The following is a 22,367-nucleotide window of genomic DNA, read 5'->3' on the forward strand; positions in this document are numbered from 1 at the left end:
TCCTGAAAACTCAGTTCGGGAATTATTAGACTGGGCTACTTTAAAAGGGATTTCCATGGACAGAGATACTGCCCTGGACTTTGCCTTATGGCAGGAACTCGGATGCGCTGTCCGACAGGAGCTCCCGACTGGGGACTCAGCAGCGTTAGAATTATACAAAACCTGGCGTTCATTATTTTTCCTGCTGACAGACCTTGACTGTGATAGCAGGGCTGGCTCGCCTATCTCGGTGATGAGTGATGGAGGAATGTCCGAGGGGGGCCCCGTTGACTGGGTTTCCGGGGAAAATGATAATGGATTCAGAAAAAACCCCCCGGCTCCACAGGCAGAGCCTGCGCCGGCTCACCCTGCACAATCGCAGGATTCCACAGCCTCCAGCAACCCCGCGCTGCCAGAGGCGGGGGGGTCAGGGCAGCGAGATGGCGCACAGCCTGCCTTGCCATTCGGCTGGGCAGCGGCCACGGCTTATCCAGTGCCTCAGATCAGCGGCTTAGCCACTTGGATGCCCAGAGAGGCTCCTAGCTCGGTTCCGTACGGACCTGGATCTAACTTCTTAGCCGGCGTAGCGCCGGGCGTGCCTGCCCCGGGACTCCCTGGGTGTGGTCCGCTGCCCTCCCTGGCGCTGGACTGTTCTGCGCAGTCGCAGAACCGAGCCATCGACCTCTTAGTGCAGCATTTGCCTTTGCTGATGGAGCTGCCAAACTTATCCCGAAGGATGGAGGAACTCCTCACCCTGCTAGATCGGCGAATGCCCGAACCAGCGCCGCCCGCGCCGCCCGCGCCCCCCCCGCCATCCGCGGGAGACGCGGCTCCGAGCCGAGAAACGGCGCGGCCGGCGGCGAACCCGGCAGCGGCTGCGGAGATGCGGCCAGAGACGGCGGCTGCGGAGCAGCGGGCAGGGGGGGAAGCGCCCAGAGCGACCCCCGAGAGCGGGCCGGCGGCGGCAGCGCCGGGCGCGGCTGGGGAGCGCGAAACAGCAGCGGCAGCGGCGACCGCGCCGAACGCAGCGGCTGTGCCAGAGGCGGCGGCGCCGAGAGCGGCTGTAGCCTCAGAGACAGCGGCAGCAGTTCCAGTACCACTTCGGTCGGGGCTGACCGAGACGGCCTCCCGTATAGAAACTGGTGCAAAAACTGCCGCACAGCCAGCTGCAGTCTGTCCTGTCTGTTCTGCCTCTAGCGAACTTAGCCAAAGTGCCCCTCCACGTAAATTTCTGTTCACTCCCAGCACCCCAAAGTTGCCTTTGCCTGATGATTCCTCGTCAGGAAGTGAGGCAGATGAGGTGCTGGCCCCAGGTCGTCAGGCGGCTGTAGCCGCGCGGCGAAGGAAAAGGCTGCGCCGGTCTCGCCCCTGGACCTTTCAGGACTGCACGGTAACAGTGCGTCCGACGCATTACAATCGCTTCTTAGAGTCCCTTAAGATGCGAGCATTGGAGGAGGGTGACTGGAGGTCATTAGAAATCCTTGGAATGCCATATAGATCTGAGGATTCTGGGGGTAACCGGGGAGCTGTTACACTCCATCCACAGGCGGTGCCAGAAGTTCAGGATGGTAGTGCTTCCCCTAAAGGGGAGATCCAAGCTTTCCCAGTGTATAAGGCTCTCCCAGATTCAGGAGAGCATGACAAGCATGAGGTGATTGCCTGGAAAGTTGCCCAGGACCTCCAATCCAAGGTGGCACAATATGGACTAGGTTCTGCTGAGGTTATGCAGATAATAAGGGTGATAAATACGGATTTGCTTTCTCCATTTGATATCAGACACTTAGGTCAAATTCTATTTCAACCTGTACAATTTACAGTTTTTGAGAAAACCTGGAGAAAGCTGGCCGGCAAGACTGCATTAGCAAATATGCAGCTCCCTGCTGCTGATCCTAGACAGACAGCAGGAGTGGATGCTTTGATGGGGACTGGTCCCTTCTCTGATCCCAGTCTACAGGGTAACTTGCCCTCTAGCATCCTGCAGCAAGCCCAACAGGTCGGCATGGCTGCCCTGTTGAAAACCATAGAGTTGTCTGCGCCCAGAAAGCGATATACTGAAATAGTTCAAGGCAAATCAGAGTCATTCCTCTCTTTTGTAGAGAAAGTTGCTGCTTCTCTCGAGAAGCAGGTTGAGGATGACAGGTTAAGACAGTTGTTGTTAAGGCAGTTAGTGAGAGATAACGCAAACGAGGAGTGCAGAAAAATCATAGATGCCTTACCAGGGGACCCTGAGGTAACAGACATGGTCGAAGCCTGTGCTAAGGTGGGATCTGGGAACCAGAAAAGGTCTGCCTTGGCTGCGTTCCTGCAGCCTGTTCACGCATCTTCTGGTCGTGAACCAAAGCCACCAAAACAGGTGAAGAGACGGAAGCGGCCTAAGCCGAGCCAAAAAGAGAACACACCGATCCCCCAGTGCAAGAGGTGTGGCAGGCCAGGCCATTGTACGGGCTACTGTAGATCCCGGACTCATGCCGATGGTCGGCCTTTGTCGGGAAACTTCCGCCGGGGTGCAAGGAGGGGGAATTGCTCTCCGATGCAGTCGCTCCCCCAGAGAGTGGCACAGGTACAGGCACAGGCCTACCCAGCCACCCTAGAGACAGCACCCAGGGATCAGACGGCACCCACGGATCAGACGGGTTTGACGTCCACACCGCAGCCGCAGTCGTCTTAGACTCTAGCGGTATTTATAAGGTTCCCTTGGATGCATATGGACCCTTAGCCCAGGGATCCAGCGCGATGCTGGTGAGAAAACCTGGCGTTGCCCATCAAGGAATCTTAGTGCACTCAGGAGTTATTGATGCTGACTTTAAAGGCCAGATTTGCGCTATGGTCTCCACGCAAAAACCCCCTGTAACTATTCCTGAAAAGACCTGCCTTGCTAAATTAGTGCCTTTTAAGTCTTGTGTCCCCAGGGTAGAACAAACTCAGGAAGATAACGGCAGTGGATCTACGGGACTTCCGCAGGCCTTCTGGACTGCAGACATCTCTGACCAAAGGCCACAGATGACATGTACCCTGGTCCTGCCAAGCGCCCAACCACCCCGGATTCAGCTTCGAGGTTTGATTGATACGGGTGCTGATGTAACTATCATCTCCTTCTCTGCGTGGCCTCCCTCATGGCCTTTAGCCCCGGTGGGATCGGCCATCGCAGGATTAGGAGGAACCACACAGAGCTATTTAAGTGAACGGCCTGTGGTGGTGAAGGATTCAGAGGGACACACAGCTACAATTAGGCCTTATGTTGCTACCACTTCCTGTAACCTTTGGGGACGGGATGTGTTGGCAGCTTGGGGCGTACGGATTGGGACAAATTTTAGCAGGGGTCACTGTGTGTAAGAGCGCACAGTATCCTACACTGCCTTTGTGGTGGTTCATCAACACACCAATCCGAGTCAGGCTCTGCTCAGTTAGTTGAACTAAGGGCTGTTACCATGGCTTTTCAGCGATTCTCACAGGAACCTTTGAATTTGGTTACTGACTCTGCTTATGTAGCAGATATCACCCAACGCTTAGATTGTTCCCTTCTGAAGGAGGTGAATAATGCGGCTCTGTTTTCGCTGTTGCAAACCTTGTGGTCTGCAATTCAGGCTCGAGTGCATCCGTATTACATTCTGCACATTCGAAGCCACACCAATTTACCAGGTTTTCTAACGGAAGGCAATGCCAGGGCTGACATGCTGGCAAACCCTGCATGGGTAGGGCCTCAGCCTGACAAAATTGCACAAGCCAAGGCATCGCACGGTTTCTTCCATCAAAGTGCACATACCCTGCAGAAGCAGTTTCATTTAACGCCAACCGAGGCGCGCGACATTGTCAGCGCTTGTGCTGACTGTCATGGACTCGCTGCGCCTTTGCCAGCGGGGGTAAACCCCAGAGGGCTAAAAGCCTTGTAGATTTGGCAAACGGATGTAACTCACGTCCCAGAATTTGGTCGGCTGAAATATGTGCACGTGTCTGTTGACACTTTCTCCTCGGCTATGTGGGCTACTGCTCACACTGGAGAGAAGGGCCGTGATGTCATTGCCCATTGGAAATTGGCTTTCTCAGTCCTGGGCGTGCCAGCTTCTGTGAAAACCGATAATGGTCCTGCCTATGCCTCGGAGAAGACACGGCAGTTTTTACACCTATGGGGTGTAGACCATACCTTTGGTATCCCACATTCTCCTACTGGCCAAGCCATTGTTGAATGCGCTCATGGTACCTTGAAGCGTGTTTTGGACAAACAGAAAAGGGGAATGCATGGAGAAACCCCACAGAGCCGACTAGCAAAAGCTTTGTATACAATTAATCACCTTACAGTACCACAAAATTCAAATAATCCTGTTATTCTGAATCATTTTTTCTCATTGCAGTCTGCAGGTGACAGACAACTGCCCCGGGCAAGAGTCTGGGTGCGGAATTTACTCACTAACCAGTGGGAAGGCCCTTATGAGCTTATCGTTTGGGGTCGTGGGTATGCTTGCGTTTCCACAGATACTGGGATACGGTGGCTACCTTCAAAATGCGTTCGCCCTGACCTACGGCACCAGAGGCAGAACAGGCAACCTCCAAATGATGACCAGAACGCCAATCATCCAAATGGCGACCAGAATGTAGATCATCAGCCTAATGACTCTTCTGATGATGACCAGGATGTCAACCATCAGGCAGATGGTCCTTCTACAAGCAGAGACTGGGATGGTCCTTCTACAAGCAGAGACTGAACTTTAAATTTCTTGTTATGGAGTCAGATAGTTAAAGCCTTAAGGACATATTTAGAATTAATAACTGATGTAGATTTCTATTTGGCATTAATAGTAGAGTTGTTCTCTTATAAAACAAAAAGGGGGAATTGTAGATACAAAAATGCTGCTAGCGAGGATTTTCTTGTTATTTTCTAAGTCCGTGAGAGACTTTTCTCTCTCACAGAAGAGGTAGCAGGGAATGTAAACAACCCAGACACCTGCAACCTTGAAAAGTCTTGTTTATGGTATAGTAGAAAAATATTTTGACAATGGATGTTTTAGGATTTTAGCCAATCACCCCCAAGGGGTGGCTGGCCCTTTGTCCAATTAGGCTATGAAGAAAAAAGTCTATAAAAGAGTTTGTAAAATAATTAAATAAATCAATCTTGCTGCACAACTCCTGCCTGCTGGATCTTCTCCTCCTCCTCCTCCCTATGGCTGCGGGACACGGTGCTATACCGTAGGAACCAGGCCTGCGGTAATAGCCAATTAGTAAAAATAATTTGGTTTTGACAATGTTTCAGTGAGTTCCATTGGTCCCTCACCATAGCAATCCCCTGCCAGCCAGGTTCTCTAGGAGTCTGGACCACCACTCCCAGGCTGTGTCTCTGGGGCCACCTGCAGGACTTGCCCAAGACTCCTGACTATTCACTAACGCCGCAGTAATCAAATCCTCCATAAAACCCCAATGTTCTCCTCCCCAACATATCCTGTGCCCTGACTAGGGAGCAAGTAACTACTACCTAAACATGTTTCAATTGTCATCCCTGCTTTTGTGTGCTTTGGAATTAAGAGCAGAAGTAAGGAAATGGGGAAAAAGAATGCATGTTAAACTCCAAAATGTAGTAATACGTAGACAAAATGGAAGGGCAACTCTGAATGAGAGATCTGTTAGAAAATCTATCTGACCAGTTAGAGGGTGAGGATGTCTGGGAATGCAAAGGTAGGTCAAAGGAAAAGCAAAGTTTCTAACTGATTTTGGAGAAAGACGAGTTGTTTTTGTAATGAAAGGGGGAATTATTTTAAGGAGTGAAATGCTGTTTCAACTCCTAGCCGTACCTACCTTTCCCTCTTCAGAAAAAATTTTCCATGCAATGCAAAAAATTCACAAAAACAGTCCAACAGCAGAAATACATTTTATCTTTGGGGAAACACCAAGAATTTCTGTGCTTGTGTCCTAAAGCTAAACTGGCAGCCCTTGGTTGTTTGGAACATTAGAAAAGGCTTTTCCCTGACACAGACCAGTATCAGAAACACCTCTACAGTAATGGTGTTTTCCACATTCACCAACACTTTGTGTTTCAGATAATAAACTAACATTTTCCAATAAAATGCACAGACTCTTGCATTGAAAGAAATGGGGTCTGTGTAGGTAAAGAGCAATAAAAAGCTGTACAAAAATCTGATCTAACTTCAAGTCCTTTTAAGTATAAAAGGACATGTGCAGCATTTCACCTGCAGCATTTCTAAAAGCTGCTATACCATGGCAGTAGTCAGTCACTGCACAGCAGCAGCAGTGTACAAACCTGCAGGGCTGCTGGCAATTCCACAGCTCGATAAATCTGTCAGTGAATCTACCCTGCAAAGGAGGACACTGGCCACTAAAAACATAAACTGCTACTGGCAAATCAAACAACCATGTATGTGACATGCCTCTGGTCAGGAAAACTGCAGGGAGCAGTCTAAGTGATCTCAGTCAAGTCTTTGTCACTGCACTTGGCTGGAGTTCCGGTTTATCCAAACGTCAACTAACAGTCCTTAACTGTTGATGCAGAGTTTTGCTAACATGTTGCTAAAGAGCTCAAAGAAAATACCAGTACAACAGAATTACGAACCATTTCAGTATGCTCGATTTCTGCTGTAGGATGTGAGCAGTTTGATACAAACCTTCAAAAAGCTGTTGCAAAACATGAACATTTGGTTTCTAAAAAGAATAAAATGCTTTAGATTACTTCTGACACAAATTTTACCCTCACCAACATTTGATGACATAAGTCAGATAATATCAGAAAGTTGGAGCAAAGTAGTAAAAGTCCAACAATGACACACACACAAACCCCCCTGCTCTTTCCTTATGTTTTCTGAACAACTTTCAGAGTTGGAGTAGCTGGAATAGCCAGTTACCAAACACAGGATCTCCAGCTAATATTTTTTTGACAGCAATCCACAAAACAGCCAGGTCAGAAGCAACCACTGGATTTCCACAGTGCACAAAAAGTGTTCACCTAATTCAGTAACATCATCTTTGCTAACCCAGGAGGAATTTGTTATGATCCCTATGACTGGAAACTTGTGTAGCTGTTGCAAGGTGTGATGTGGGAAATTTTTCTGAAGAGCTTCACTTTGTCTAGCCGTTCTTTCACCAGTGTCCTCTGCAAAAATGTCCAGAGTTCATTCCTGTATGAAAGCTCTGGTGAACAGGCTGCTCATACCACCTCCAGATGGCAAACTGCTTCACAGACTGCCAGCCCACCCCCATACCCCCAATTATTTTTGCTGCTAAAACCTAAAATTCATATTCATGGTACTTAACAAAAGCTATGTGGAGAAGTGACAGTTTGTAAAAGTGGCCCAACAGATCTTTTTGTCTTGTACATTACTCTGGAATGACATGAGCTTTTTTTTCTGGCATCTCTTCTTTCATATTGGAGGAAAGTTCTTTCAAGGTAAAGCACTACCTCAGCATTTAATTAAAGAATACATGAACAGATTTTCCTCAATGATCAGCAATTTTCACTGCTGACACAACTGAATGTGTGCCTTGGTTGGATCACCTCATCTATTTGGCACTCCAGAGGCAGAATATGCATTTTCACTTTATAGATTCATCAGAAATACCTCATTTTTCAAATAATTTTTTTTTTCTTTCCTAAAATCTGCTTTTATCCACACATAAAACTGAAGAGTTTTAAGACCTTATCATCTCAATGTGAAAACAAGCATATGACCTTTCCTTCAAAAAGACTGTCATAACACAACAAGATGTTTCTGCAATGAAGCCAGCTGGTTTGTTTTGTTTTGGGTTTGTTTTGGTTTGTTGTTTTTTTTTTTTTTAGCCAGCTAAATCTTGGAAGGTTTCTGTTGTCCCCAGATAAGTAGTTTGTCGCTGTTGGGGCGGTCATGACATACACAGACTGCCTCAGATAAAGTGCAAAAAGCCATTTATTAAACAAATCAGCCTCTTTTATACACCTTTTGTATGTTATCATTCATGTTACATATTCACTGGCTACTAAACTACCACAATAGACTTACTGGCTACTATTAACTAAAACATATAGTTTGTTTGTATGTTATCATTCATGTTACATATTCACTGGCTACTAAACTACCACAATAGACTTACTGGCTACTATTAACTAAAACATATAGTCATGGGCTACCTATAGCATAAGCATTCAAGCATTCAGTCAAATAACAGGTGCAGATATGTTGCTGTTTTTCTCCTTCTACTGTTTAACTTTCTTGCTTCTGTTGATACTCCATTCTCATGGGTAAAAACTAACTGCTTTTCTTCTCACGGGCTTTTCTCACAAATAGAAGTTAACCATGTCCAAATTAAGGTCTGTGATGCCTCCAGACCTGCTGTCGGCCTCAACAGTAGTTCTCACTTTCACTGTAGGAAACCTTGTGTCACTTCTTTTCTTTTCATGGAATGGGAATTCTTCTGGTGGGTTACAAGTTAGACCACACTTGTTAACTGACAAAGCTTTCAAGGGCTTATGCTTCTCAGCAACATGAAAAGTTATGAACAGGATGAGAAATTCAAATCAAAGCCATTAAGTCAAAGCATACCTCTCACCTTCCTTCATAAAATTCATCTGATATGGTACAAAAGACAGTCAGAAGAAAGTATTTTTCGTCTCTGAAAAGCTGTCAATTCTTACTTAAATTCTAAATAAAAGCATCAGTTGACATTCTGAAAAAAAATTAAAGTTTAAATTTGTCAAATATATTACTAAGGGGCGAATGCTTTAGCACAAACATGTATTTGCTTCAGGTGTCCCTCTCCTCCAAAGAGCTTACTATGGGAAGATGCCTTCTCCAAAACAGAAGCTGGGATACTCTACCTAAACTGACCTTCATCTATAGGCCCTCAGCTGAAACTTAACAATATTTGATTTTGACCTTCTGAAGTTAGTATAAATTTCTAGTAATTTTTTTTTTATTTGAAATGCCTCAAAAGTCACTTCCAAGTATTAGAAAAGAAAGCACTTCTGGAAGAAAGAGAACATTTTTTGGAGGTAGGAACTTCCCATTTCATGCTTCAAATAAAAATGTTGACAGCTTTTTTAATGTGGAAGAAATAATCCTCCATCATTGCCAATTACTATGGAAACAAGTCTGCGGTGAAAAAGACAAAGAATCACAGAATCATAGAAGAGCTGAGGTTGGAAAAGGAAGGTCATCTTGTCCAACCCCTTTGCTCAAGCCAGACTACCCAGAGCAGGTTGCTCAGCACAATGTCCAGATGAGTTGTATCTCCAAGGTGGGAGACTCCCAAATCTCCCTGGGCAACCTGTGCCTCAGTGCAGTCTCTTTCACTGTTTCTTGATGTTCAGAAGGAAGTTCCTGTGTTTCAGTTCATGCTCACTACTTCTAATCCTCAATCCCACAACCAGAGTTGTCATAACAGAAGGAAATAAAATCACTACCTTTTCGTCCAAATTTCAGCTGTTTTGTCCACTTCTCAAGATAGCATGTAACCCACAAATGAGGATGCAAGAGCATAATATACTGTCCACTTGATTTACAGAGAGACTATATTGAGGCAGAAGAAAATGAAATTATTCCAAAATCATACTGCTGTCTGCCTACTTGGAGAACAAGGAAGAAAATCCATGCATTCTTTTTTTTTTTTTTTCCCCAACATGCATTTGCAACCTTCTCAGTTGCAACATCAAAATATAAAAAGGCATTTTTATCCTCAGTAGGAGGTAGTATACCAGAGGAAAGGAAATGTATAGTAAAAGAACAGTTAGTTCCCCAACTACACACATTCAGACAATCAAAAGCTATGCATTTAGAAAGCACGCTCAATTTAAAAGCTAACTAAACTTAGAAAAGTTCAATGCAAGAACTAGAAATGACTGTGTCCTAATTCTTTTTTCCTTCTAAAAAAGGTGTAATTTGGGAGAAACTTGCTGAGCTTACTGGATTGTAGTAAAAGTTCTAATTCCACAATTTTAACAATGCACAAATATTAATTCCAGCATGTATGTGACAAGAAATAGGAAGGGCTACAAGCCTTGAACAACAATTGTTTATTAGAACCTGGAAACCTTATAAAAGCCTTCCCCAAAATGCTCCCTTTTATCAGCTTGCTGTTTTCTGTGAAGTTTAAATAAAAGCACTACAGTTACCAAGTAGAGGGCCCTACATAACTGCCTGCAAAACAAACTGAATGTAATGCCAAATATGTAATCATGGTCAACACAGAATTTACAGACTTATCCAAATGCTCTTCCAGCAGAGTGATAAAGTCCATGGCACAATTTATTTGTATTAAGGAAATCCATTACAACACTGTTCACTATGTGTGCTATCTCATCTGAAAAAGCTGTAATTCAATACAGTGATTGAAACTAAGGACTAACTACTGGAAATAAGCAAATTAAGTTTTTTGAATTAAAAATGCTTCTCTTCCTAAAAACCAGCTATATATATTGGTGGTCTCTTGCAAAGATTCTGTTTCTCACAAACTTAAAAGTCCAACTAATTTCAAAGAAAAAACCTGAAGACACCATGTGCTGAGAGAAAACAAAAGATTAAGTTTCAGTAGTGCTCAAAGAACGGAGTCAAGTGCTATTTATTGCACATACCAATTGCTAGTTCAGACTGTCAAAACTTTGTTGTGAGGTCACACATGAATAACAGGGACCTTAATTTATTACTAGGAAAAATGAAGAAAGAATTCAAAGACATTTTAAGTAAAATGTTAATTTTGCTTACAGTCAGGAAAGTCTTTATACCCTCCAAATGACTATATTTGATATGGAAATGAAGAAACAGAGAACCCAACTGTACAAGCTTTCCAGATTTAATATGCTTTCTGAATTACTCCCTACACAAAAAAACTGTACACTCAATGAAGCTAATTATCAAGGTATTGGGATGAGCACTTGTATTTGTAACAGGTTATTTGCCTAGTGTTCAGTGCAGCATACCTATGCTAGACAAAGTCTACTAGCTGAGGCCAGGCTAGCTGAGGGTAACATAGCTTATCACACTCACTAGGAGGCTACAAGGACCATGCCAGAACAAGGCTTAAAAAGTTAGGAGAGAGTAAGTTAGGAGGTAGCAGCAACACACTCACAGCATATTTCAGTTCCACATTAATATACTTCTCTCCTTCACCAGCTTTCAGTGACTGAGGTATGAAGATTACAAGAGAGCTGAATTTGTCAAGGAGGCAGACACAGAGCAGCAAGAATCAAAGGCATACACGTCAGGTTATGCTCAAACCTGGCAGACAGCACAGTGACATGGAGCAAGAATGATCACGACATGAAGAGATCATAAAAAGACCAGTACATTTTAACTTAGAGGAAAGGTAACTAAAAGACACTATACTTAACCCTAAAAACCTGAAGTCATAGGTTTACATAACAGTATGAAAGTCAGTGATCATACAGGGAAGAGTATCTCTGAAGACTACAGGAAAGACACACCAAAAGAGAAAGCAAAAGGTCAAGGGGCATAATGTATATTAAGGAGGGCAATTTTGCAAAAGGTCTAAAAGAAATTACCCAGAAGGAGCTTTTATACAGGAGGAACTGGAAAAAGTCCTAAGTGTATCTGGTATGAGATAAAGATAGTAAGAATGATACTGTTCAATAATACTACATAGTAAGTATTACAATAATTTTTGGGATAATCACACATCAGAATATTTAACCTGCAGTTTCCTAACTTAAAGAAGATGTTTTAAAACTTCAGACTTTACAGGGACAAGAAACTGCAGATGTTGCTCACAGGAGAAAAACAGCAGTGGAAAAACTTCAGGTAACTGCCTGAATACTGAGGAGCTGAACTGTGATCATTAAACAGTCTCTTCTAACGCAGAATGGAGAAACAAGGAAGTTATCCTATGTTTTCATGGCTACAGCAGAAATTAAACCACAGGACACAAGTTTTTTGAGTACTCTTGGAAGTTCATCCTTTAAGCAGGTATGGTTCAGTATCACACCATTGCCTTAACTGTTCACTTTTCCTTCTCTCTTAACCCCAAATGTGTAACAATTCTTTGCTAGTATGACTAGATCTGCTATACCATTGTACAGAAATATCAAAATATCAATTTCTCTAACTGCAGCAATTAAAAGAAAGTATTTCACTCATCCTCCTTTGTACCTAAGCATATTGTCAAATAATACGAGTGACAACATGAAGTTAAACACCTAGCCAGTAACCTAGACCAACTAGCATGCTAATGATAATGCACATCTCACCTAAGACTTCTTTTAAATAGAAAGTGTTAATGCCATCCAGAGAGAACACTTCAGATTCCTCATCCATCAGAAGACTCAAATATTCACCCATTTCTTAAGTTGCACAGCAAGCAGATGTTATGTATCAGAAAGCTTAGAACTCCAGCCAAAGCTTATTTGGAAAAAATTAAGGACGTGGCTGCCACATTAAGTACAGCAACTCCCCGGGGTGAATCCTTTTGCCTTTTCTTTTCCCACCAGCTCAACTGCAGATGAAAGATATGAATCCTGCCTCCAGCACTTCCACTACTGCAAAAGTCCACATGAGCTTAGTTCATCCTTTTGTGACATTTACCTCAATGAGAAGCGAATATATTTACAAGAACATTGTCAGAACATGATTTACTTTGCCTCTGAAAAACGAAGTTCTAAGAACAGGGAGACTGTCTTAGGTGTCCTACTAACAGTTAGTAGTACTACTAACTACTAGTGTACTACTAATAACTAGTAACTAACTAATAGTAGTAGTAATACTACTAGTAGTCAATTACATTCAGGAGATTTCTCCTCAATAGCATTGTTTAAATCTTATTTAAGAAATTTATAGTTGTTTACAGTTATTTACCCTGCAGTGTAATTACCACCTGCCTTTTGTTCTCTGTTTAGAACACAAACAAAGCAGACACAAGATATACTTTTTGGTATTGCTAATTTCAAGGAAGCAACAAATTGATTTAGCTAGTCAAGAGAACCCAGACTTCTCAAGCAGGTGCAAAAACACAATCTAAAATTGGAGTAGAGCAAACAGCTGGAAGTACTCCTCAAAGAAAACCACAAGATTTGTGGGGCTTTGTGAGATCTTCCAATCTCCATCCCACTCTAGTGCAATTACAGCTTTGTACGCTCTGGCTTAACAGCAAGATTTTCTATTAAGATATCTCTTAGGAATGATATGGAAAAGAGGCAATCCCAGCAGTGGAATGTGGAGTGAACACGTTCCCAGAAAGCAGGGGAAGGAGAGATCAGTAGATTCACTAAGTCATCTTGAAGAAGCACTGATGGGTTACTACAAAAGCTTCCTAATTATTCATAGCAATTAAATATCAAGGCTGTTGACCCAGTTACTTATCATTTTAAAGAGGAAAAATCATTTAAGTAACTTCATAAGTAAAAGCAGGGAGAGGGCCAAAAAATACCTTCAAGGAGATGAAAGGAGGAGCAAGAAGACAAAATCATTATTGAAATCAGAGGAAGTTACTCCATGCAACCTTTGTTCCCATTGCCAGGGCACAGCCTCCACATTTCCAGAATATCCTCAGGACACGCTCTATTCAGGAGCAAGGAAAGCTGCACACTGCCAGCAAAGTAAATGTGAAGACATGACCCAGCCAGCTGCACAGACAGGCAAATGTGCTTGATTAAGCATAGGCAGAATTGTTCAACTAAGGAGTGTTTATCCTCATCTCTCTAACATGGTTCTGTAATTAATGGACAAAGCCTTCAAAGTTTCAAAGCAATCCATTTCAAAGCAATCCATGTTTTCTAATCTATTAAAATCAGCAGCAGGCACAACCTGGGGTCAAATGGAAGAAAAATACAACAGAGTTATGACAGGATTTAACAATAGCAAGTGAGGGGCAAGTAAAGTGACTGATGAAATTCAGTGCCAGTAACTACAAAAAAGTCCACGCTAGGAGAAAAATCATCCCAGGTACACTTGTGGACCAAAAACTTCCTTTTGCCTCCTCCCCTTAAATGGAAACATTCGATTTGTTCATCTGTTAATTTTATCAGAAGTTCTGCACTGAGAATTATCAGAAAAAGACTACAGAACAAGACTGAGACATACCTCAGGGTGTTCCAGTACCCTGAAAACTGCATTCTTAAGAACCTCTAATTAGTCACAGAACACTTATAAAATAGATGGGTGTGGGGAAAAGCAGGAAGACAGCATACAGACCTGGACTCTTCAGCTTTTAAATTGATTGAGTGAGTATAATACCACCAAAAAGAATGTTGATGAAAAATACTCATTGTGCCTCAAAAAAAGTCCAGCCCACTGAACAAAATATTCATGGTAGAACTTCCCCCTCAGGAAGTTCCTGACCAGGACTTCCTGAAGCTTGGTAATATGATGGGACAGGTTCAATCTAGCCTGTCTTAGGACTAGCTGGTATCTGAAAAAACAAGAACAATTTGCTCCAAAAGCCATTGTTCACCTTCTACAAACATTCCTCCAGACTTTTAAGTCCATTTGTAGACAGGCTCCAGGTTTTGGAAAACTCTTCAGTACTTCTGTGTGGTATCAATAAAGCTGCAACACAGAACAGGGCACCATCAACAGAACTGACAGCAGTCCTCTTCAGGACAAGAAACCCCTTAATAGACACTGTGTGGTTACTGGGGACAAGCAGTTTTCCACAGCCCTAGTAATCCTATCAGACTGGTAAGTGCCTGAACATGACAAAAGAACATTCCCGACCCCAGGTCAGATAAAATCTATATGACACTTTCTCCCCACTATGAAAGTAGTCTGCTTGATTACAGTTTTTCTTTTTTGCACCATCTATTTGCAGCACTTTGCAAAATACAGCCTCTCCAAGCACAACAGCAATGTAAGCAAAAGGATTCTGCCCCATGAAGAAAAAAGCATCTCATGTTGTTTCCTGGTTCAGAAGCCAATACTAAGCCTGTGATTTTCCTGGAACATGACCAAGCATCAGCTGTCAATTTCTAGCAGTATACAAGCACTGAGGGAAGGCTGAATTTCTTTAGATTGCTCAACACTTAGTACATGACAGAACCTTCTGGGCTCAGGTGCCTGGAAACTGAAAGGAAAGAACAGCAGGTTAACATAAGGGCTACAGAAGGCAAAAGAGAAGAATTTCCAGAGGAAATGATGTCTTTATTTCTCTTCTTACTCAAGACACCCAGAGGTGATGGATGGCAAGACAAGTTGGAACACAGGGAACATTATTCAGAATGAGGATCTGAATATCAAGGAAATAAGCAAGAGTATGTGTGGCAAAGACTAAAGAGTGGGAAAAAAAGGAACTGGAGACAACTCCCAGACACAAGCTCAACCTGCCTAATACTAAAAGATTTCCACTTCTGCCAATAGTGGGGTGTTATAACATCTTCAAATCATCCTTTCAAGAGAGCTGAACACAGAGCAGCAACTAAAGTAAGTGCTCTCAGTGCTCTCAGTACAATCGCTCAGAAAGACTGAAAGCCTTGCTTATTGCTCCTAATAGACCTAGGTCCAGATCTTCTTTCAAGAGCCACTTTGAGAGAGAAAAGCACAATTCAGATTATATAACTCAAGTATCAGCAGTTTGCCTCAATAAACCATTTAATTTAATGTTATTTCTCCTAGAATCAAATGACTAAGCTATGCTCTGGATTTCTAGACACAGATCCTCACTTGTCTAACTGCCAATGTGTCTACATTATTTTCATAACAGAAACAACATCTTATGATGGGAAACTCGCTCAGTTTTTACGGGAAATTGTTTCTCTCCAAAAATGTCAACCATACTAAAAAGCTTATGAGAATGAACACTAAGTTGAAAAGAACTGTGATGCTAAAATGTTTTTAATGAACAGTTCAGCGGGGGGAAGAAGTGCAATGAAACGCTCGGCTTTCTATGACAGGGTTAATACATTTCTGTGAAATGATAGCATGCTTCTGATAAGGACAATACAGGTTTTCTGCTTTTCACTTGATATGAAAGAAAAGCTGTCTAATACTCATTATATGCCTTGTACATGGTTTACATCGTATTTGCTTGCGTGTATCAAGTACCAGACAAATGACACCAAGCCTGTACTACTACTGTACAGGAGGAAAGCACTGGGGCTACATGAGCAAACCATACAGCAGGGTCAGGTAAAAATTTCATTCAGCAGCTGAGGTTGGCATTTACCAGCCTGCAAGCTTATGCTTTGCAATATTATTTGAGGTCGGGCAGGAAGGATCAGTACCTCAAAGTGAGAGGTCTCTAGCTTCAGTCCCCTGATTTATGAGGATTACTCAAAACTGCAGTTACAGAGCGCCTAAGTTATTCTCCTTGATTCATGAACAATCTGAACCACATAAATGAAGGTTAAGTTCAAAGAAATATCTGCACATTGAGGCCATTGTGTGTGTGAAATTTTTCATTCATTTCACACTACTGTAGAACTGTATTCAATGGAAAAAAAACTTTTCTTCCTGAAAAAACAAGTTTACTCTCTTTTTATCTTCCTCCCAAGTTCCCAAGTATATGTACCTTCATCACTGATGCCATCTCTATCACTATATCACATCTATATCACTATTCCACATGGGGAATTTTTTTAAGAGCCAAAAATATAAAAAAATCAATGCCATCACTATTTACTTACTCTTACAAAGCACTTCTTTATTGTGTTTATTGTATACCCTAATAGCCCTCTAAAGACTATCAAAATAGATTGCAATAGGTACAATGGATGACAAAAGGAGGAAACAAATATCACCTGGAAGTTACTACACAGACAGAAAATAAGTGGTTGCAATCTCTTTGCTTTTATTTCTTGATCCCACATTAGAGCAGCATTACCAATGAGAGAAACACTTCCATATTTCCCACATACTGTAGGTATACATCTGTAAGAACACCCAGTGAACCTGCACAGGTGGTTTAACTCAGTTAATACCTACTGCTAGTGTTAAATTGGAGCAGTACATTCAGCCACTTTAGCAGTAAGGTGGTCAGAAACCAGGTGATAATGTGCAGCTACTTCTGCTGCTCCAGCTGCAGCTTAAGAGTACATGAAGTTATTACCCTAGAAACACAGTTTTTGGGATATTCCTTTATTAGTTTCTGCATAACTAATAAAAGGGTGGATGCCTGATTCAGAGCTTCATTGCATGAATCAGAGAAAACACACACACACACGAGCCAAATGATTTATGAACTCTGAAAAGAGCAAAGCTATCCTTATCTCCTTTAAACTACCAATGCCAGCCTAACACTCGAAAAACCACCACAAACTAAAGCAGCTCTTGCAGCACGTCTTGATTTCACCTTCTTCCTCTGTATTGTCACAAAGGTCCACAATATCACACTCAATAAAAAGAAACATTGAAACACTTCTAGTAATTGATTCAGATGGTGTTCTTTAAAGAGACTGTGCATCACCACAGTGAAAACTTCTCAGAGGGACAATCTACCAAAGAGTTCATTAAAAGGCCCCACACTCACTCATTCCAGTGAAAAGCAGATCCCTTCAAACACAAATCAGAAAATTTTCTTCAAACAATACAGATGTATTTGATCACTTTGGAAAGGCTAGAAATGGGCAAATTTTCAACACTGTACAAAATACATGATGGGTCACCTACAGCAACACCAACTGATCCTTACAAACCCAAGAGTTTTTCCTTGGTATGCAAACCAAGTGCTACTCAGAAAGAAGCACTTCTATATAAGCATGAGGACAGAAGTCATTTCCGTTTTCTTCTTACTCATAAACCCATGCACTCTTCCAGAAACATGGTTTCACTGCTGAGTAAAGTTTATTACTCTCTGTTTCTGTCAACAACCTTGCTGACCTCTGTCCGTACATGAAAATATGCTATTGAAGCTCCCTCTGTCTTGTGATGGATGTGACTGCTTTCTGACGTTTACTCTGAACATCACAGACACTGACATTTTACCAGAAGATGGGTATTAGATAGATATAATCCACTTAAAAGATTGTTGCAAAAACACGCTCAAAAATCTAGGTACTGTATTTACTAAGACAACAGAAAAAGTGCAAAAATTTCAATCAAATGACAAAGCAGCAGGTCAGTCATAAGTAGATTTTACTAAAAATCAGAGATTGGTCTGAACACTACTGTTTCCATCCCATTTATATTGCTGGATTATTTCTGCATCTTTCTTAGTTCTGCAGTTGCTTTCTCTCTGATGCGTGAGGGAGAAAAAAAAAAAACCAAAACCCACAAAAAACCCCAAACAAACACCACCACCACAAACCCCTCACAACTTTCTGAAAGCCTTCAAGGTAAAGTTGAAAACCTGAAATCCCTGAAAATCTAAGCAAAAGACATAATACACTAATCTATAGCTACATCAAAAAGTTTCTGTTTAGCATTTCACTTTGAATTTCATTCTTTTATTTTTTTTATAATTCCAGACCTCTCCCCAATGGCAAACTTACAAGTATATACAGCATTTTTATTTCTGACAAGTGAGTAATCTAGTAGGATTCATAGCCTTTATCTAGATCCTTCTGTATATACATATTTATTTTTTCAATATAATGGCTGCAATGCAGTCCATTTTCAATTTTGGATGCAAGCTATAGGATGAGAAACCCAGAAAACCCTGCCTTTAGGGTCAACTACATTACCCTTTTCAGCCGTAGAACTTTTCTAAGCAGCAAACTGTTCAGTCATAAGCAATCACAAACCAAAAAATACAACATGCTGAATTCACTCTGCTTCCCTGCGTTAGCTTTTCTGCCCAGTTCATCATACAACTCGTCTTGCTCCAGGACACCCTATGGAAAGAAGCTGTGTTTCCTTCTTCAAGCAACTGTCTTGGAGCTGTGACAAAATCATGACATCGCAATCTTTGCGTAGCCAAAGGTCAGATAACACATACATACAGGCAATGTTTGTCTGCACTATGCGGACAATTACCTATGTTACCTATGCGAATAATTAGAGATTTTTTTCAAGCCATCCTGTGTGGCAAGGTTTCAGTAGTTGGCTACAGGGATAACTTCTGACAGATGATGTCAGAAGCTTCCTCTAAGTACAAGAGCTACTGCAGCCAGCTCCAAAACAGAACCACCACTGGCCAAGGCCAAGCCCATCAGTGACAGTGATTGCATCTCTAAGAGAATATATTTAAGAAAGGGGAAAGACTGCTGCACAACAGCAACGAAGCAGACCCCAAGGTCAGTGAAAAAGGTGGGAGAGGAGATACTCTAGGCACTGGAGCAGAAATTCTTTTGCAGACTGTGGTGAAGACTATGATGAGGCAGGCTAATCCCCTGAAGCCCACTGAGGTCCACGGTGCAGCAGAGGATCACCTGCAGCCCACAGAGGACTCCACATCTGAGCAGGTGCCTGAAGGAGGCTGTGACCATGCTGGAAGACATACTGGGGCAGTTCATGAAGAACTGCAGCCCATGGGAAGGTCTCATGCTGGAAAAGTTGGGAGGGACCTCACGCTGGAGTAGGGGAAGAATGTGAGGAGGGAGGAGCAGCAGAGACAAGTGAGATAAACTGACCACAGCCCCTATCCCCCATTTTCTTGAGCCACTCAGCCAGAAGAGGAAGAGAAGGCTGGAGCTGAAGTTGAATCTGGGAAGAAGGGAGGGGTGGGGGAAAGATGTTTTAAGGTTTGTTTTTATTCCTCATTATCCTTCTCTGACTTTTCACTGGCAATGAGTTAAACCAATTTCTCCAAACCAAGTCTGGTTTGCCTGTGACCATACTTCCTGAACCTTGTGTTATACCTTTTCTTCCCCATCCAGATGAGGAGGGTGAGTGATAAGAGTGGCTTTGGTAGGCATCTTGTGTTCAGCCAAAGTTATCCCATCACAACATAACCTCCCTTCTCCACTGAATTTTATTTTAGTTTCCATACTGTCTCATTTTTTTTTGTTCTGCACAAATGAACTATACTCTGGAATTTGCTTCATGTCTCCTAATTCAGTGACAGGCTACAGAGGTAATAGTGGACTTAGTATTTCCTTCTCTGTAGTTGCCAATTCTCAGCTTGTGATATACTCTTTGACTTAGTAAGGTAAAGAATCTCATTGCTTGGTGATCTTGCCTGGCTAGTTATCACCCATTCTCACTCTGTTCCATCAGGAATTCCCACAACCCCATCACACTCTTACCTTTCTCAAGTAAACAAGACCCAGCTCTCCCAAACACTCCTACTACCATAGCTCCTTGTGCTCCAACTGATACTCATGGTAACATCTGAAAGCAAAAGCAGCAACACAGATTCACGTCAGCCAATACCTGTGACACATCCACATAGCTCAGCAGTTTTCAGTTGTTTGTCTAGCAGCTTAGCAGCCAAAATACCCCTTTGACAGGAAAATTTTGAGAAAGAGGACACAAGTTACTGCAGTTACATCCAGGCTATACGGTCATTTTAAGAGACTAACTTCTGTTGATGGGGAATGTTATTTACCAGTATTTTTAAACTGAACAAACTACCACTGTTGCTCTTAATGAAGGCACATCTCTCTCCAGTCCAGAACACAGGGCTCCCACATTCACACAAAAAGTACATACACAGATTTAAAGACACATATATAGTCCAGTTTTCTTTTAGGCATATTTCAGCTGAAGCCAAGATCTCAGTAAGGAGCATACAGAGCTGGAAGAGAAGTGTCAAAGTTGCTGGGCCATCCAGTCGCATAGCAAACCATTAGCTATACAACTGCATAATGTAGACACGTTTCACAAAAAAAAACCCTCTAAGTTTACAATGCATTCAACACACATAATTCTAGGAAACCATAGAGCCAGTTTCAGCAAACCTTTTTTTTATACCTTACATAATGCACTGAGGCACAATTAGAAGTGAAGGACTGTGGCCACTGCCAAATGGCGGGTCTTTTTAAGAGACAGAGAGATGACTGTTTATAAATCTGAGGTATCTAAGTTCGTGTGTCTGTCTGTGAGCATTTCCACATGCATGTGCTCTTTGTCTCTAGATGCAAACAAACTCAAAGTATGCATGTCAAAACAAAAAAGGTTAGAACTTAAGACACTGGATTTAACACCAGTCATCTCATCACCAGTGTTGAACTCTCAAGCACTCTTTAAGGTCACCAGTATGTTAATAACAGTAATAGCCAGTGCAAAAATAGAGGATAGTCAACAGAAATGTATATGTAAAGGAGACTCTGAATGACTAACGACCTCATGACCAGAGAGATATCCAATTTTTGTTTCAGCACACTACCCTTTTCAACTTCAACAGCTTCTGTGTCATCTTCAAAGCAAAACAAAGCTTTCTAACAGCTTCTCTATAGCAATGAAGATCGGCCATTGGACTTGTGGAAGAATGTCCCTTGCCCTCCTCTTTATAAATACAGATTTCAGAGTACAATAGCACATTACTCGTTATACATAGGCATAAAGAGTGAAATCTACACAGACCAGTAGATCACACGTTAATTCTGTCTTCATGATACTTGATTTACAAAGTTCAAGCATGACTATTTGTGGTTGATGGCGAGAATTATGTCTACACTTCTGAAGATAGTAGAGCAATTCTGCTCCTCAAAACCTGCCTCCATCTGCTCTGTTTCACAATACTTTCTGGAAAGGAACATCTGCAGTGCTTGGGTGAGTAAATTTAGAAATCAAGCTCTCACTACCCAAGTTTTTCCAAAACAAAATATGCTATAGCCAGAGCAAAACTCCACAAGTTCAGACTTAACCAGAGATCAGACTGCCACATTTCTTTTTAATATATACAATAACCAAAGTCCACTTCCCCTTCTTTCATAAGTAGTACATTCATAACAATAACAGGTTGCTTCATGTGCAAAAGTCTTTCTTGGTAACACTGTAAAAAGAAAGTTCTGAGCCCAGTTTTGCAGTTCATACAAAATCCTCACAAGGAATCCAAGAAGTTGAAGCAAGACAGCATTTTGTTTACTGGTGCTGAGAATCACTTTCACATCCCAGAAATGTGTCTCCCAGGACATGATTCTTCACCCTCAGCCTGCTAGCTGTATCTTCCATTGAGCACTCTGGACAGCCCTGGAGAACACACGACCTGGTTTCCCCTCTCCTAAGACTTTGCTCCCAATTTTGATGTCGCTGCTCCAGTGATAACATAAAAAGCTTCAGTGGTCACAAGAATGCTGAACATAATAATCTGCAAGAGGCGCAATTCAGACCAGCAAAGGATTTTTACTACACTTTGAAATTTGTTCCTTCAGCAATAGCCTTGAAAAGGACAAGCTTAATTGGCCTGGGAGGTAGCAAAAGCAAGGAAAAAGCCTGGGAAGCCATGAGAACAATCCAGGAGGTTCCAGCACGACTCCTCAAATGAGCTGAGGGGAGCATAAAATTTTTAAACACAAGGAGCAGCAAACCCAAGACAGCAAGAGTTAGGCAAAGCAAGGTAAAAGCTTAAAATACAAATGTTTTATAGGAAACCACCTCTGAATTTCACCACATGGACTGACTGCAAGGAAGAGGCAGCTGACACACACACTCCAA

At 42.3% G+C, this 22,367-nt stretch overlaps 1 protein-coding gene across 2 annotated transcripts in view; it reads right to left on the minus strand.

Annotated features, from left to right (window-relative positions):
• RNF38 (ring finger protein 38) overlaps positions 1-22,367 on the minus strand; it is a 111,338-nt gene that overhangs the window by 77,080 nt on the left and 11,891 nt on the right. The window contains exon 2 of one of the 2 annotated variants that reach the window (XM_069001264.1): positions 20,015-20,099. The exons of the other annotated variant lie outside the window; for it this stretch is intronic. Within the exon in view, the coding sequence (XP_068857365.1) occupies positions 20,015-20,063 (49 nt within the window). The 5' untranslated portion in view covers positions 20,064-20,099. The remainder of the gene's footprint in view (positions 1-20,014; positions 20,100-22,367) is intronic. 2 annotated transcript variants of the gene reach the window in all.

This window comes from Aphelocoma coerulescens (genome assembly GCF_041296385.1).
Source record: "Aphelocoma coerulescens isolate FSJ_1873_10779 chromosome Z unlocalized genomic scaffold, UR_Acoe_1.0 ChrZ, whole genome shotgun sequence".
Taxonomy (NCBI): Eukaryota; Metazoa; Chordata; class Aves; order Passeriformes; family Corvidae; genus Aphelocoma; species Aphelocoma coerulescens.